The 17361-nt window shown below is 35.9% G+C and overlaps 1 protein-coding gene across 1 annotated transcript in view; it reads right to left on the reverse strand.

The window, feature by feature from the left end:
- The window catches only part of LOC127436241 (A disintegrin and metalloproteinase with thrombospondin motifs 20-like), a 159955-nt gene that overhangs the window by 56610 nt on the left and 85984 nt on the right, over positions 1-17361 (reverse strand). The window contains exons 18-26 of the mRNA XM_051690281.1: positions 14828-14957; positions 14537-14663; positions 12315-12525; positions 9390-9554; positions 6414-6578; positions 5521-5640; positions 5219-5326; positions 4865-5029; positions 441-701 (exon numbers count right to left, since the gene is read on the reverse strand). Coding sequence (XP_051546241.1) covers positions 441-701; positions 4865-5029; positions 5219-5326; positions 5521-5640; positions 6414-6578; positions 9390-9554; positions 12315-12525; positions 14537-14663; positions 14828-14957 — 1452 coding nt within the window. The remainder of the gene's footprint in view (positions 1-440; positions 702-4864; positions 5030-5218; positions 5327-5520; positions 5641-6413; positions 6579-9389; positions 9555-12314; positions 12526-14536; positions 14664-14827; positions 14958-17361) is intronic.

A 17361-nucleotide genomic window follows, 5' to 3' on the forward strand; every position in this document is an offset into this window, starting at 1 on the left:
TGATAAATCTGTTGATTCATTATCACCCATTCATTACACTGACAGCCATAAAACAACTTTTAATCAGCCCATTTTCTCACATAAAAACCAGCAGGAAACTGACATCACATGATATTCTATACGAACATACAGTTTCCTGCAGAGCGTCCTTGTTCCTATGGCAATAAACGAACGCTTTATAGAACGTTTACAGCGCATTATCTGCCATATAATCCCACAAACGACACTTTAAAGACTAATAAAACACACAAAAACACACACACTCTCTGGAAGTCATCTACTCCCAGCATGCATCAGTGACTTCACACATCTGCTAATAAAGGAAATTACTGTCAGAAAACAGAAATGTTCATGATGAGGGTGAAACATCAAACGACTGACTCGTTAAAACAAAAAAAAGAGATGGACATATGTGTTCTTGAGGTCATGTGTTTACTCACTGCTCCCCACGGTCCTGTCCTCCACTGGTTATCTGCAGATGGGACGTTCCAGCTGTGGTGTCCCGGGTGTTTGCCAGGGTCATAGTTGAAGTGTGGCTGGTTGTTGGGCCGCTGATATGAGGACTGACAGGGCGCGGCCGCACACTCCTGTTCAGTACTCGGCCTCTCATCTGGGTGACAAAACGACTCGTCCACCTGATGGTGATAATTCATGCAGATGACCCGTCGTGTCGACCGACCCACTCCACACGACACTGAACACTAGAGACGAAAGAGGCAGGACAGTTTGAGCATGTATTATCTGAATTTACATGTCAACTGCACTTTAAAAGTATCAAATACATGCTAGCTTTGTTCACATCCTACCTAGGCAGCATCTTTAGGCATCAAGGGTGCTCCAGATGCAAAGATGGTTCCAAAAGCTAGGCAGCAAAACTATACCGCCTTATAAGATACCTTTATTTGGCCACATTCCAAACAACAACAGTGCTGGCTCACTTTTTCAGCTATCTTGGTTCTGGAAGTAATTTTGCCCATTCATTGTTTGCATAAGGATTTAATAAAATCCTTCAAAAAAAGAGTTGTAAACCGTGAACCAAACCAACCAGCTCTGAGGTGAATCACAGCATTACAAACTTTGATTTGAAGCAAAAGAGTGAGGACATAAAGACAAAGACACAAATCTGTATATTTAACATCTTTAATGAGGGAATGAACTACAATCCCATGAAGCATTGCGAATGATGTATTTGAATGAAAAATGATGGGAATATATAAAACTATTGATTTTAGGTTGTTGATTATTAGTATATAAAATTTATGTTTATTGAAAAATATTCAGATATGTTCAAATATATAAGTAGTTTAACTTCGTGTGACCCCGTGTCCACATGTTTGGCTTCGCTATCTGCAATGCATAATTTAATTTAATTTAAAGTGGCTGATCTCAGTTCAGGAGACTCTGTGCTCTGTGTACATCTGGTAAGAAACCTAATACAGTTTTTACATTACAATCTGTTTGAGTCAAAAGATTAGAGTCTCTAGTTTCATCTGATATGCCATTTTTAAAATGTGAACGATTTATCATGAAACGGCACACTGTTAAACACAATGACTGTATGCTCAGTTTCAGTTCAAATATCCTATATTTACTGTACATTATCACATTGAGAATTAATGTGTTCATCCAAAAACTGGAAAATATGTCTGTCAGAGGCTTTATATGGAGTTAGGATGAAAATAAGGTGCATTTCAAACTGTTCTGAGACCAGTGCAGACAGACAGCACACTGGAGGTTAAGTCATTCACTAAATAGGGAGCAAGGGAGCATCCAATAGCTCTCTATGCAGTTAAGTGCATTCACTCCTAAAATCTGATCAAAAGTTCAGTTTCAGGCTGCAGATGATGTTTGGATCACTCAACATGTTTGACAGACATGTGACAATGATAATCAGTACATAGATTCACAATTTATAATGTATCATTTTATTTTAACATGGTTGACAGTGATTGGATGATGCTGGATATTACTTTGAATCTGAATTAATTATGATCATTTCTGATGTAATGTCTGTAACATCTCAAAAACATGAATAATCAACACTCCTGTTTAAAAAAATCCAATTTTCGATAGCTTGATATTATTTACAATTTCACAACTTAGTCCCGCTGTCCACATATGTGGACATCAATTTTAAGGAAACTATTTGTTCTAAAAAAAACAAAAACATTTTTTTAGGGGCTACTAGTTATGAATCAAAAAAAGGAAATGAGAAATGCACACAGCAGTCACGCAGGGGTCTCAGGAGTTTAAGGGTGAAGGGAGACGTCATTCACAGTGTGTCACTGGAGTGAGCGATCGCTCCTGAGCTCCTTTCGCAGGCTATGTTGGACGCGATTCTCTGATTGGTGGGTCTTTCTCTGCTAATGTAGTTGTTTACCAGCAATTCCGCTATCAAACACACTTTTTAAACAATGAAGTTGAAATAATGAAGACGGATGGCTTCAATGGAAGCATATACCATCGATTAACAACCTCAGAGCTCACGGTAGGTCTGTCTTAAAGTTTTATAAGTTAGCATGGAAAATAAATTCATCTATGGAATAAAAAAATGGATTTTTACTTCCGGAACCAAACTGTTGCGCTCTATTGGAATTATCCAACATGCCACTTCTGAAGTCGCAATTTTGACATATGTTACTATATGTATATTTGATATTTTAATGTTAGTCAACTTGCTGGCAATAATGAAATTTTGGTCAACTGCATGCTATTTTCTGTGCGTAAAAAATGTACCATATGCATCAAATGGTTACTGATACTGTACAGAAATGTATATGACCAAAACGGCAATCGATAACAATGTAGCTGCATTTAGAAAAATGAATAAACCTGCTCATTCACTACAAAAAACACCCTGAAACGACGTTAATCTGCATCATCCGAGTAGGAAACTCGTATTTACGATAATTCTGATAGCACATTAAGGCAACACTACGTGTATAATTCAACTAATTGCAACAAACATCCAAGATGGTTTACAGCATAGAAAACACACAAAAGTCTATTTTAATTACATTTTATGTAGCAATGATGTCAAAATTTCCAAAATGACAAGCTCCCAACTTGGAAGAAAAACGTCCAAGCATCTTTTACCCTGTCTACACTGGACGTGTCGAAACAAACTTTCTAAACCGTTTATTTGTCTCTTTAGCAGGAGTAGCGCCAGCGTGTGCAGCGCATAATGACCGTTTACTCTCGCCGCAGTGTGATGCATCTTATGCATACAGTGCAGACAGCATCACTGATTATAATGGGAGTGATTTGCATTTGTTGCGTCGCATCACTCATGTCTGGTGTAGACAGGGTGTTTGTCGAACGTATAATTACAATTTTAAATTTTGAATTTTATGAAAACATAACTGTTGTGATGTCATGTACAAACCACCAAAATTGCAACGCTTCAACAGTTATAGGTTGCTATTTAGCTACCTTATTTATTTATTTATTTCCCCCCCCCCCCCCCTTTTTCTCCCCAATTTGGAATGCCCAATTCCCAATGCCCTCCAAGTCCTCGTGGTGGCATAGTGACTCGCCTCAATCCAGGTGGAGGACGAATCTCAGTTGCCTCCACGTCTGAGACCGTCAATCTGCGCATCTTATCACGTGACATGTTGAGCACGTTACCACGGAGACCTAGCGCATGTGGAGACTTCACACCATCCACGCGCATCTCACCACGCACCCCCGCCGAGATCGAACCACATTATAGTGACCACGAGGAGGTTACCCCATGTGACTCTACCCTCCCTAGCAACCGGGCCAATTTGGTTGCTTAGGAGACCTGACTGGAGTCACTCAGCACGCCCTGGGATTCAAACTCACGAACTCCAGGGGTGGTAGTCAGTGTCTTTACTCGCTGAGCAACCCAGGCCCTGCTATTTAGCTACCTTGACATATTTCGGTTTGTTATATTATTTATTATAGCCTGTATAACAGATACACTTTATTGAAGTAATATCACACTCACAATCATGCTGTTGTTCTGTGTATAATATTAAAAACTAAATAATATTGTATAACTTGCATTTCAAACAAAAATTGGCCAGTTTTGGTTGGGGTTCACTTTTTTTACCCCCTTGTGTCGTTCTGTCTAGCACGCTATTGAGCACTCAGCCTTTCAAAGTATACTCTTTTGTCTGCGAGCGCATACAGACGTGTCTGACGCATGCGCAGAGAGCATGCATAGACGCAGAAAATAAATGCACTCGCTGGCGGAGAAGAAAGGCACAAACGAAATACCAAAAGTATACCTTTTCTGAGTGTCGCTATATTTCGCGCACAGTGCACATGATGCAATTTTTGTCATCAGACGGTCCGCGTGTCTAGAAAAACAGGGCTGCGTGCGTTTCTTCTCCCAAAACATCAAGTACAACTCGCTCTCTGAACGAATCAGTGTTTTTTGTACGAATCTTTTAAGTGAATGAACTGTTCGCATTGTGGTGAACGACTCACTCTGTGTTTTTTAATTAACCACTTGATTCAACGATTTCATGACTCACACATGCGGTAACATAAAAGATGCTCATTTGTCACCACCTACAGGTGAAAATATGCAATCTCCACAAATGTTCACTGAATGAATCAGTGGTTTAAAATGAAATGAATCAAAACCACTATTTGTAAAGCCACGAACATGGAGAATTGGAGTCATACAAAGAGTGACGCATCTATCATCACTCTTGGAACGCCTCTCGTCCAATCAGCTTTGAGGACTGGAACTAACTGTTGTATAATTGTGCTTACATATTGAATTAATTAGTTAATTAATTATTAATTAATTGAATTAACGAGTTGAATTAATGTTGTTGTAAGTATTTTACACCAGAAAATGCTGAACTGATGGTGTTGTTTGTTCACTCACTGGAGTCCACTCGCTCTCTCTCCACTGACCGCAGGAACTGAAACACACCGAGCTGTCTGGTGGGCGGGGCAAGTGAGCGCAGTACGACTCGTCGGCGACTCCACCCTGAGCGTCTCGACAGCTGACGTAACGCTTTCTCCTGCCCTCGCCACATGATACCGAACACTGAAGCACACACAAACACAATAAAACAGTTTCTTAAAATGCAAAAAGTTTTCTTTTAGGGTTAGAGTTAGTCTACAGTATGTATTATAATTTGCTTTATACAAAAGCATTACGAGTCTATGGTATGACCTCATATACAGTAGATAGCTATAGTAAGTAAATGTGTGTGTGTGTGTGTGTGTTACTCACGGTTGTCCATGACCCGTATCTCCACTGTATGTGCATCTGACCCGGTTCTGCTGGTTTTGGTGTGTTAAAAACTGATGCTGCACGAGGACAAACTGAAAACTCACAGTCCTAAGATAAAGATTAAATTGTATTTGAGTGTCTAAGAGTGTGTGTACACATTTGGCTAATGAAACATTTTCAGCGGTCCTAACTATTTTAATTGTCATTTTAAATCAGCCAAATCATAATAATAATAATGTGAACAGAGGAAGAGTGTAGTAAATATCATTATCCTAGTGTGTCTATGAGAGGTACATATTTACCTGGCTGTCTCGTGGTCTCGCAGCTGCGTTACAATCCCTGTCGTCCACCGTCTCTCCATACGCTCCCGACACACACCTTACCGCTCGCATCTGATAACCCTGACCGCACGTCACGGTACACTGCAAAACACAACACGACCAATCTAATCCTGAGTTTTTCAAAACAGGAGGAAACACTGACACCTAACAGACACAAGAACTGATGAAAACTACAAGCTCTGATCTGATTGGCTGGTTTCAAATCATTTCCAGGAGTGAGTGTGCGCAAGTTTATATCAGACCTCAAATTGAATCTATTTACAACATAATTCACATTCACAAAATATGATTCACAAAGAAAAAGACAAATTGTGCAGAAGAGACGCAACGTGAGTCATAAAGAGTTGAACAGAGCTGTTCTCTGATTGGTTCAAAAGTCTCATCTGATTAGCTGAAGAAGAAATACCTTTAAAAAAAGTATGTGTGTGTGTGTGTGTGTGTGACTTGCCTACTCATGAGCGGAGGGGTAGATATCTACAGTATGTGTGTGTGTGTGTGTGTGTTCTCTGAGAGAGCAGTGTGTGTAATGTGATATTGTGTTGAGTTATGAAGTGTTTGACCAAGAACTAAACAATCCATTTCCTCCCTGTCAGTCAAGCACTGAATGTATATCCTCATATGATAAATCTAAACCACACACACTAAATGTGGCTATTTAAATGAGGACACAAACTTCTATTGCTTTTTTATATAAAGATAATTATAATTACTTTAACTCAAACCCGAACTCTAAATGTACACCTTTTCCTGCACTTTTACAATATTTAGAGACCGCAATGTATGTAGTGTATAAGAGGTCTCTGAATGACCCCAAAGGGAGGTTTCGTCAGACTCATCTCACTTCACGTTCTTACCGGACTCCAGACTCCGACCTGCCAGGCGGCACATTCCGGCAGCTCACAACGGCTGGTGGCGGACGGTTTAGTGTTCGGATCACAGCGCTGATCGTTCACTTTCTCATCTCTCAGAACACACAGCACCTGCCTGTGTCTGACACCTTTCCCACATGTCACCAAACACTACAAACACACATGAACGGAGAAAAATACACTGAATTACTGGAGATTTAACAGAATAAGTGCTTCAGAAAAGATGTTTGTGTTTTGTGTGATTGTGCATCATGCTTGTTACAACTGCAATGACATGAAATAATGAAAAATACAATATAAGGACAGCATCTTTTAATTGTAAGGTTTCCCGTCTCTTAGAACAAACAAGTCTGACTTCTACCGAATTAGCATTTATTCGGTGACAGTGTAAGGGAATTAAATAAAACTTTTCGTAGCAGGTAACCTGTTATCAATTAACCCTTTAAGCTCGGGCGGGCCTACAAGAAAAAAAAAACCATTATCCATATATTAATAACTACAGTCTTGACTAACACAAAATAGGTATCGTCTGAAAGCTTAGAAGCTCTATTTTAAAATGCATGTAGACATTATGACCAAAACTGAACAAGTGCTTTGAAATTTGCAGATAAATCAGAAGTGTCCGTTTTGATCATTTATTAAAACAAAACAAAATCTGTACTGTATACAGTATATTACTGTAATCAGTAAAACATCAAACTCATCAAATATCCATGTGTCATATGTTGTTGGAAAGCTCTCATAGAGCAGAATACAACCAGCCTATTTGTTTTACTCACAGACAAAAATATAGCGAGTAATAGCTGAATATATGTTTTTGACAATTATGTTGGTGTTGCTTATATGCCACATTTTCCCTTATAACTTGACTAAAAATAAACAGAACATAAAATATCACATATCATTATTTAGAGGAGGTGATTATCTTTCAAACGAGTCCACACACAAGATAATCAGATGCAGAGATCATTAGATAATCCACATGAAGCACAATGTTACATATGACCACCAGGAGATGGCGCCAAATACATGACACAGACTCAATGGTGACTCAAATGACACAGAATGAAACTCATTCTGTGAAATCTCATTACTAAAATCATGTCTGCATGTTATGCAAACCTTCACTGTAAAAATAAATCCTGTTAAAAAAGAGTAAACTACTGACAGCTGTAGTCGCCAGCATCATACTGTAAAAATATGGTGTTTTACTGTTGTTGAAATTAACAGCTAGATACTGTTTTTACAGCTACAGTATGCAACTGTAATGCTAGTTACTGTTGTTGAAAAGTTCCCAGCATGCACTGCGGCATGAAGATATTAAATAGATTTTTTACTATTTGCTGGTTTATTTTGCCATTGTTTTTGTTGCAGTCTTAGTTACTTGCATTTTAATGTTTAGCTTTTACTTTTTTACATAAACGTATGTTTGTTAATTGTCACCATTGTTTTTTTTTGTACGCCGATTGTTGATATCTGTGTGTGTCTTATCAACAACTCATGTTACGCTGTAAGTTTATCAAAAACATCAAACACTCAATTTACTGATATCATTTTGCCGATATATTCTTTATTGTGTATCCTTTACATTTTATGTGCAATGCATCACTATTACCACTTATAATCCCATTTGCAAGGTAGACTTTCAGTCTGACCTTACATTTTGTTTTCCAAGTAAAACACAATTGCACTGGCTGGAAGAACATAATATAATAATAAAGCTCAAGAGAACACTAATCACCATAATGGTGACTTCAAACAAAACTATTCATAACAAAACAACAACACTAAATACAACTAAGACTTTTATTAAGTCTGAATAAAAACTTTTGTTTGCAGTGCTATACTGTTATTTTACTATGTACATGTTTTTTTTTTCTTCATAAAAAAATATACTGTTCAATCCTGGCAACATTTTACATTTAATATGTACATTGCTTCAAAGGTTGATTTATACTTTTTATAATTTGGGCAGAAACAACATGAACACTAACCATGTGCCACAAACTTGAATTTTAATTTGGGGCTTTACAATATATGGTTCAAAATGTCACTAGCTTTCACCAAGATAATATCGTGATTTTTAATGTTAATTTTCCTCTAATGCCTTGAAAACAAAAGCTATTGACCGTAAAACTAGTCACTTCACAGTGAGCCTGCTCTTCATCTCCCAGAATGCAACATTTCTAACAGCAAACTATTGTATTTAAGAGTCACGGTAGATTGCTGTAGGAATAAATTTACAGAATTGTTTTACAGTGTTTAGTCATTGTTGTGTTTGCATGTGTAATTAGTTCTAATGTACATTTATTATTATAAATTATTTTTGTAATGTTATAACTTTTGATTGCTTTGTCATATCAACACAAAATTACTCAGATACAGTTGACATGATTGGGAACAAAACAAAAGCAGTTTTTCTGAGCCACCTTATTTACACCCAGAGATACACTATATTGCCAAAATACTTTTGGCAATATAGTGTATATAATGTCAAATCAGAAAAATAAGAAAAAAATATATTTTTGGTTCAAATTGTTTTGTGAGTTTTCAGCAGATACTCTCAGAAAGTATCATAATTTATATCATTAAAAAATTTGAAAAGCTTTCTTTACTATGATACCAAACACTTGACCCTCCTTATTTGTTTATTTATTTTTTTTTAGGGGGTTTGTCGAGTTATAAGCCTTTAATTTCGGGTATGCCACTAAAACAGGAAATCTTTAAAAAACATCTTCAGAGCTGGACTTTTAAATTATTTAAAATATAATGTTATCTGAAGTGGCTATGCATGAAGTGCATTAAATGGATTGAGGTTAAACTATAAAGAATAAATAACAACCGCATTGTGCCCGTGCTCCAGCAGGAGTAGTATTGTGATTCTACATGTTGATGACACTCATGATACTTTAGCTGGTATTGTACCATTAGATATCATGACAGTCCTAGAATATACTGTACCTCGCTCCATTCACTGGTGGTCCAGTTGGGACAGGGCAGATCATTACAGGGTTCTGTTAAAACTCTCTGCTGCTCGACACACTCTTTGTCCACCAGCATGCGACCCAAATTATTCATACAGTACGCCTGACGCGTCCGCACGCCATCACCACACGACTTAGAGCACTGCAACAACAAATACATTACAACAGAAATGACTAGAATAGAATACGAATTACATAGAATAGAATGAAATATAATAGAATCAAAGAGAACAGAACATAATAAGAATGAAATATAATAGAATAACATAAAAAAGAATAAGACTGAAATGGAATAGAATAAAAATAAAATAGAATAGAATAAGAATAAAACAAAATACAACATGAATGAAATAGATTTGAAGAGAACAAAACAAAATAAAATGAAATATAATAAATCATAAACAAAAATAGAACATAATAAGAATATAATAAGAATGAAATGGAATAGAACACAGAAAGAACAGAATAATAAAAGAATAAAATAAAAAGACAATAAAAATGAAATAGAATAAACACAATAATAATAAAATAGAATACAAATAAAGAGATTGGAACAGAATAATAATAGAATAGAATAAGAACTAAATAGACTTGAACAAAATAGAATAGAATAGAATAAGAATGAAACAGAATAGAATAAAATAGAGAAAAAAAAATAGAACAAGAATAAAATAAGAAATATAGCTGCAAGCAGCCCCCTAAATTGCCAATATGGCCTTTATGGTCTACAGGACCTATAGGACCCTCAGAGTGGCTATGGTGTATTTTGCAAATGCACATGGGTTTACAAGTCATCCCAAGCAGAGTTTGAAACTGTACCTTTCTGTAGGTTCGTGATTGACAGCCACCAGAGTGTCGTACCATGCTGACAGTAAGCACAGCCAAACACAGCGGTTACCATGATCGACTTCATGTTGAAGTAACTTTTCAACAAAATGAAATAAGCCCTGCAATCATTCAGTAAGCACAGTACAAAGAGCTCCAGTAAAAGAGAAACCACACCAGATGACCTGCCTAGGTGAGGATTTGAACCCATAACTTCTAGAACTATAGTCCAGTGCTTAACACACTGTGCCACTCAGCTGACATGCTCAATGAGTGGCAAAGTGACAAGCTGAGTTTAGAGTCAGCACACAAGTGTGGGTTATCTTTTTAACTATATGTGTGCTGTCTTCAAACAGCTCAGGTACCCTCAGGACTTGATGTCGAAGATGCATCCCAATTTTCATTTAAATACGACAAAGCATTCAAAATATAATTTTTTTATAGTAATATTCAAATAGCCGGAGAGCTGATATAGCTGATATCAAACACAACTGAAACAAAGAACAATCCGGATACAGTGTTCATTTCAACTTGCCCAGAGATGGACTTAAACCTGCAACCTTTTGATCTCCAGCACACAGGTACATTGCACAGACCACTATGCTACAAAGCCATAAGCTATAAAAATGTTAAAGAGACATACCAAGCTGAGAGTCAGGAGGTTTTAAAAATTAATAAATAAAATAAATACACATTTTGAAATTTCTCTCTGCATTTTCTGAAAAATTAGAATAAGCAATGATAAACCAAAATTTTAGCTCAAATTGAATAAGCATTGTGGCCACTATGTGGCGCTGTCTCCAAACTGCTTAGGTATCCTCAGGACATGATGTTTATGAAGCATACACATTTTCTTTCAAATCCGACAATGCATTCAAAAGATATAAAAAAGTTTAAAAACTCTGCATGTACCCTCAGATCATGGTCCTGATGAAGCATACCAAGTATCGTTTCGATGGGACAAAGTGTTGCCAAGATTTCGCCTTAAATCCTGTTTCTCGTTAAATTCATGATGCTGTAACTTTTCAACAACTGCAAAAATTAAAATGAAGTGAAGTCATATCTGTGCGTCTCGGTCTGGAGATTATTTGGAGCCATTGATTGGGAAAATCAGACCAAGTTTAAACTGTAAGCGTCATAATCCAAAATAGAGTATGTCCTAGAGACCCCAAATTTGGTATGGGGGCTATTCATGGCCACCCCATCAGAGTGCCAAATGTCATCAGTTTACTGCGTACGGTTCTATGGGCTGCCGTAGACTCCCAGCCAGAATTATAATAATAATAATAATAATAATACAGAAAACTAATGGATGCAATAGTGGCTACAGCCTCTTCTAGGCTTGGCCACTAATAAAATAGACTAGAATAACATAAATAGAATAAGAATGAAATGGAATAGAATAGAATAGAACAGAAAACAATTATAGAATAGAATATGAATGAAATAGAAAATAATAAGAATAAAACAGAATAGAATATGAAATAGAACAGAACATATGAAAATTTGAATAAAGAAATGTAATAAAGAATAAAATAAAATAGAAAATAAAAATAGAATAAGAATGAAATAGAATAAAATAGAACAGAATAAAATAAGAATGAAATAGAACATAAGAATAGAAGCGAACAAGAATGAAATAAAACAGAACACGAACAGAATGAACATGAAATAGAATAAACACAATAAGAATAGAATAAGAATGAAATAGAATAAAACAAAATACAAATGGACTAGAATAAAATTAAAAGTAGAAGAAAACACAATAAGTATAGAATGGAATAAGAATAAAATAGAACATACAATTAAAGTAAAATAGAATAGAACAAAATAAGAATGAAAGCAGAATAGAACAGAACGGAATAGAATACAATCAAATACAATCACATTACATATAAAAGCCTTAAAGGTACAGTAGCAAAAACAGCCTGTTTAATTATAAAGGTCATCAGACTAAATTACTAATATTTAGAGTATGGTGCAATAAACCAGGACAAACATTAAAAGTGGACTTAATGTTACAAATGTGCAGAATAGGAGCCTTTACAAAAGCGCATACAGGTGTTGTGTTGCTTACCTGAGACCAGGCGCTGTACTGCCAGCTCTTAAGAAGGCAGTCTCCATGGCAACCCTCTCGTGTCTGCGGTTTGGGCAGGTCTGCGCAGGCTCTGCCCTCCACACGCTCACTCAGTCTCTTGTTCTGACTGTAGCGCATGCACAACACGTCCAGTGTACGGTAACCCGGTCCACACTTACTGGAACAATCACTCCTGCCCGTGACGTGCCATCTGAGGAGGACAGACAGAGATCGGTCAACACAGGACACTTTACAATAGACCTGTTGGTGAAGATCAATCAGTTTGACTTCAAAATTTAGTTTGGTTGTTTGGTGTGAAAAAAAAGGGTAAAAAATTAACCACAACAAAAAAATGCCCCAGATATTGGAAATATTTGACCTACTAAAATATGGTGTTTTTATATAATTTTTATATAATAAAAATGCCAGTAAAAAATCGTTAAGAAAAAGTTCATTTCAAACACTAGTGTGATAGTTGTTTTGGAAAGGTATGAAAGCAATCCGGTCTAATTTGCAGACATGAACTACTATTGATGACTTTTCATTCTAAGTCTATTCACACTTTTTGACTAATGAATTCCCATGACCTGGATGAATCAAATTCAGACACATTCACTTATGAACCATACAGAATGATTTTGCTAATGAATCATTCATACCGGTTCTCTGGTGAATCATTCAGACTCATTCGCTATTGAATCATTTAGACCGATTCACTACGGAATCAATCAGACCGATTCGCTAATGACTCATTAAGAACCATTTGCAAGTGAATCATTCATACTGATTCGCTATTGAATCATTAGACAGATTCGCTATTGAATCATTCAGACCAATTCACTATTGAATCATTCAGACCGATTCGCTAAAGACTCATTCAGACCCATTCACTAATGAATCATTTAGACCAGTTTGCTATTAAATCATTCAGACCAATTTGCTAATAAAGCGTTTAGTCCGATTCACTAATGAATCATTGAAACAGATTTGCAAATTAATCATTTAGTCTGATTCACTAATGAATCATTCAGACAGATTTGCTAATAAATGGTTTAGTCCGATTTACTAATGAATCATTCAAACCGATTCGCTAACAAATCATTTAGTCCGATTTACTAATGAATCACTTAGACCGATTTGTTAAAAAAAATAATTCAGACCAATTTGCTAATGAATCATTTAGTCTGATACACTAATTAATAATTTAAACCAATTCATTAACAAATCATTTAGTCCGATTCTCTAATGAATCAATGAGACCAATTTGTTAAAAAATCAATCATAACGATTTGCTAATAAATCATTTAATCCGATTCACAAATGAATCATTCAAACAGATTAGCTAATGAATCATTAAGTCTGATTCACTAAAGAATAACTCAGAACAATTCGCTAATGAATCATTCAGACCAATTTGCTTGTGAATTATTTAGAACGATTCACTAATTAATCTTTTAGATTGATTTGTTAATGAATCATTCAGACTGATTTGCAAATAAATCGTTTAGTCTGATTCACTAATTAATCATTCAAACCGACTCACTAACAAATAATTTTGTCCGATTCGCTAATGAATCCATTAAACTGATTTGTTAAAAAATCATTTAGACTGATTTGCTAGTAAATAATTCAGAACGATTCGCTAATGAATCATTCAGACCAGTTTGCTTGTGAATCATTTAGAACGATTCAATAATGAATCTTTTAGACAGATTTTTTAATGAATCATTCAGACCGATTTGCATATAAATCATTTAGTCCGATTGACTAACAAATCAGTCAAACAGATTCACTAATGAATCATTCAAACAGATTCACTAATGAATCATTTAGTCTGATTCACTAATGAATAATTTAGACCAATTTGCTAATGAATCATTCAGCCCGATTTGTGAACCGACTCAAAAAGGCTATTCACTCACAAATCTAAAATAAACTAAAATAAACCCTCATTATAGAAATGTACAAGACTTTCAAGGTTTTATTAATTTCCATGATTTCCTGATATTTCCAGGTTTTTCATGCGAGTGGTAATCCTGCCTATTACAAGGTTACTGTGGTAAACAGCTGCCGCTAGTACTTACTCTGGTGTCCACGTGGATGATGCAAATGTTCCGCAGTCCAAAGTCGAATAATATCAATTAAAAAGAGACCTGCGATGGGCAGGCAGAGAATCAAACTAAGATTCAGACCAATCAATAGATTCAAGTGTGTGTGAATACCTGAGTTCACAGTCTGTATTGCAAGGCTCCGTCGCACCCTGCGGTCGAGGTAGATACTCGCACCTTTGCTCCGAAACCACCAAGTGGTCGCTCTTCCGAACGCACACAGTCTTCCGCCGCCGCTCACCTGCAGACCAACACAAACACAGTGTAAGTGATATTGCTTCAGGTATAAAGGTTCAATGACAGACAGTTTTTTCACTTGTAACCAAACATGGGGACACTTTGGACAAGGTACCACAAAAGAACGGACCCAAAATACCTTTATGGATTTCAAAGAGGAAACGTTACCTCGACATGCGCGACTGCACTCCTGCCAGGGGCCCAATGGCTCCCACACAAACTGCTCTCGCTTCTCTTCAATGGGAATACTGAAGGAATATCTGACATCAGGATTATGCAGGTTACCTACACACAGAACCTAAAACACACACGCAGAGGGACAAGTCTTATTATTGCACACAATTTGGATTTTCAAATAAATATATATTGTCCAGATATTTTTACTTGACACTAGGGCTGGGCAATATAGCTTCAAAAATTATATCTCTACAAAATATATAGATTATATTTTTCAGCCTATTGACGATATTATATATATATATATATATATATATATATATATATATATATATATATATATATATATATATATAGGTAGATAGATAGACAGACAGACAGACAGATAGATGATAGATAGATAGATAGATAGATAGATATTTTGACACTTCACATGGAGCTTTTATTTTGACACTTCACCTGAAGCTTTTATTTGGACACTTTCACCTGAAGCTTTTATTTGGACACTTCACATGGAGCTTTTATTTTGACACTTCACCTGGAGCTTTTATTTTGACACTTCACCTGGAGCTTTTATTTTGACACTTCACCTGGAGCTTTTATTTTGACGCTTCACATGGAGCTTTTATTTTGACACTTCACCTGGAGCTTTTATTTTGACACTTTCACCTGGAGCTTTTATTTTGACACTTTCACCCGAAGCTTTTATTTTGACACGCACATGGAGCTTTTATTTTGACACTGCACATGGAGCTTTTATTTTGACACTGCGCATGGAGCTTTTATTTTGACACTTTCACCTGAAGCTTTTATTTTGACACTTCACCTGGTGCTTTTATTTTGACACTTTCACCGGGAGCTTTTATTTTGACACCTTCACCTGAAGCTTTTATTTTGACACTTTCACCGGGAGCTTTTATTTTGACATTTTCACTTGAAGCTTTTATTTTGACACTGTCACGTGAAGCTTTTATTTTGACACTTTATATGGAGTTTTTATTTTGACACTTTCACCTGAAGCTTTTATTTTGACACTTTCACCTGAAGCTTTTATTTTGACACTTTCACCAGGAGCTTTTATTTTGACATTTTCACCTGAAGCTTTTATTTTGACACTTTCACTTGAAGCTTTTATTTTGACACTTTCACCTGAAGCTTTTATTTTGACCCTTTTTTTTTTTGTGGAGTTTTTATTTTGCCACTTTCACCGGGAGCTTTTATTTTGACATTTTCACCTGAAGCTTTTATTTTGACACTTTCACCTGAAGCTTTTATTTTGACACGTTCACTTGAAGATTTTATTTTGACACGTTCACCTGAAGCTTTTATTTTGACACTTTATATGGAGTTTTTATTTTGACACTTTCACCTGAAGCTTTTATTTTGACACTTTCACCGGGAGCTTTTATTTTGACACTTTATATGGAGCTTTTATTTTGACACTTTCACCAGGAGCTTTTATTTTGACATTTTCACCTGAAGCTTTTATTTTGACACTTTCACTTGAAGCTTTTATTTTGACACTTTCACCTGAAGCTTTTATTTTGACCCTTTTTTTTTTTTTTGTGGAGTTTTTATTTTGCCACTTTCACCGGGAGCTTTTATTTTGACACTTTCACTGGGAGCTTTTATTTTGACACTTTCACCGGGAGCTTTTATTTTGACATTTTCACTTGAAGCTTTTATTTTGACACTTTCACCTGAAGCTTTTATTTTGACCCCTTTTTTTTTTTGGAGTTTTTATTTTGCCACTTTCACAGGGAGCTTTTATTTTGACATTTTCACCTGAAGCTTTTATTTTGACACTTTCACCTGAAGCTTTTATTTTGACACGTTCACCTGAAGCTTTTATTTTGACACTTTATATGGAGTTTTTATTTTGACACTTTCACCTGAAGCTTTTATTTTGACACTTTCACCGGGAGCTTTTATTTTGACACTTTCACCGGGAGCTTTTATTTTGACACTTTATATGGAGTTTTTATTTTGACACTTTCACCTGAAGCTTTTATTTTGACACTTTCACCTGAAGCTTTTATTTTGAGACTTTATATGGAGTTTTTATTTTGACACTTTCTCCTGAAGCTTTTATTTTGACACTTTCACCTGAAGCTTTTATTTTGACACTTCACATGGAGCTTTTATTTTGACACTTTCAACATTTTGCAATGTGTAGTTTACAATGCACCGCATCTTGTGAAACACTGTTGTCCACTCCTTTTCTGTTATACTGTTGCGCTTTTGTAGATTTGTATAATAATTTGTAGTAGTTACTTAAGTTTGGAATTGCGTGAATGCTTGAATATTCAGTACTTTATTTCTTTCACAATGCATGTGATCTGCTCTTAAAGTGGTAATAACACGCATGAGTCCCATGCGATAAGGACAAGTTAGTGATTCCAGAGGCCGGATTCACTAAAAATTCTTAAGATAAATGATAGGAAGTTTGTAAGAAGGTATCTACCAAAAAACGCTGAAAAACGATAAGAACATTCCTATAAAAAGTCTTCTCAGGAATACAAAAT

This window comes from Myxocyprinus asiaticus, chromosome 46 (assembly GCF_019703515.2).
Source record: "Myxocyprinus asiaticus isolate MX2 ecotype Aquarium Trade chromosome 46, UBuf_Myxa_2, whole genome shotgun sequence".
NCBI classification, from domain to species: Eukaryota; Metazoa; Chordata; class Actinopteri; order Cypriniformes; family Catostomidae; genus Myxocyprinus; species Myxocyprinus asiaticus.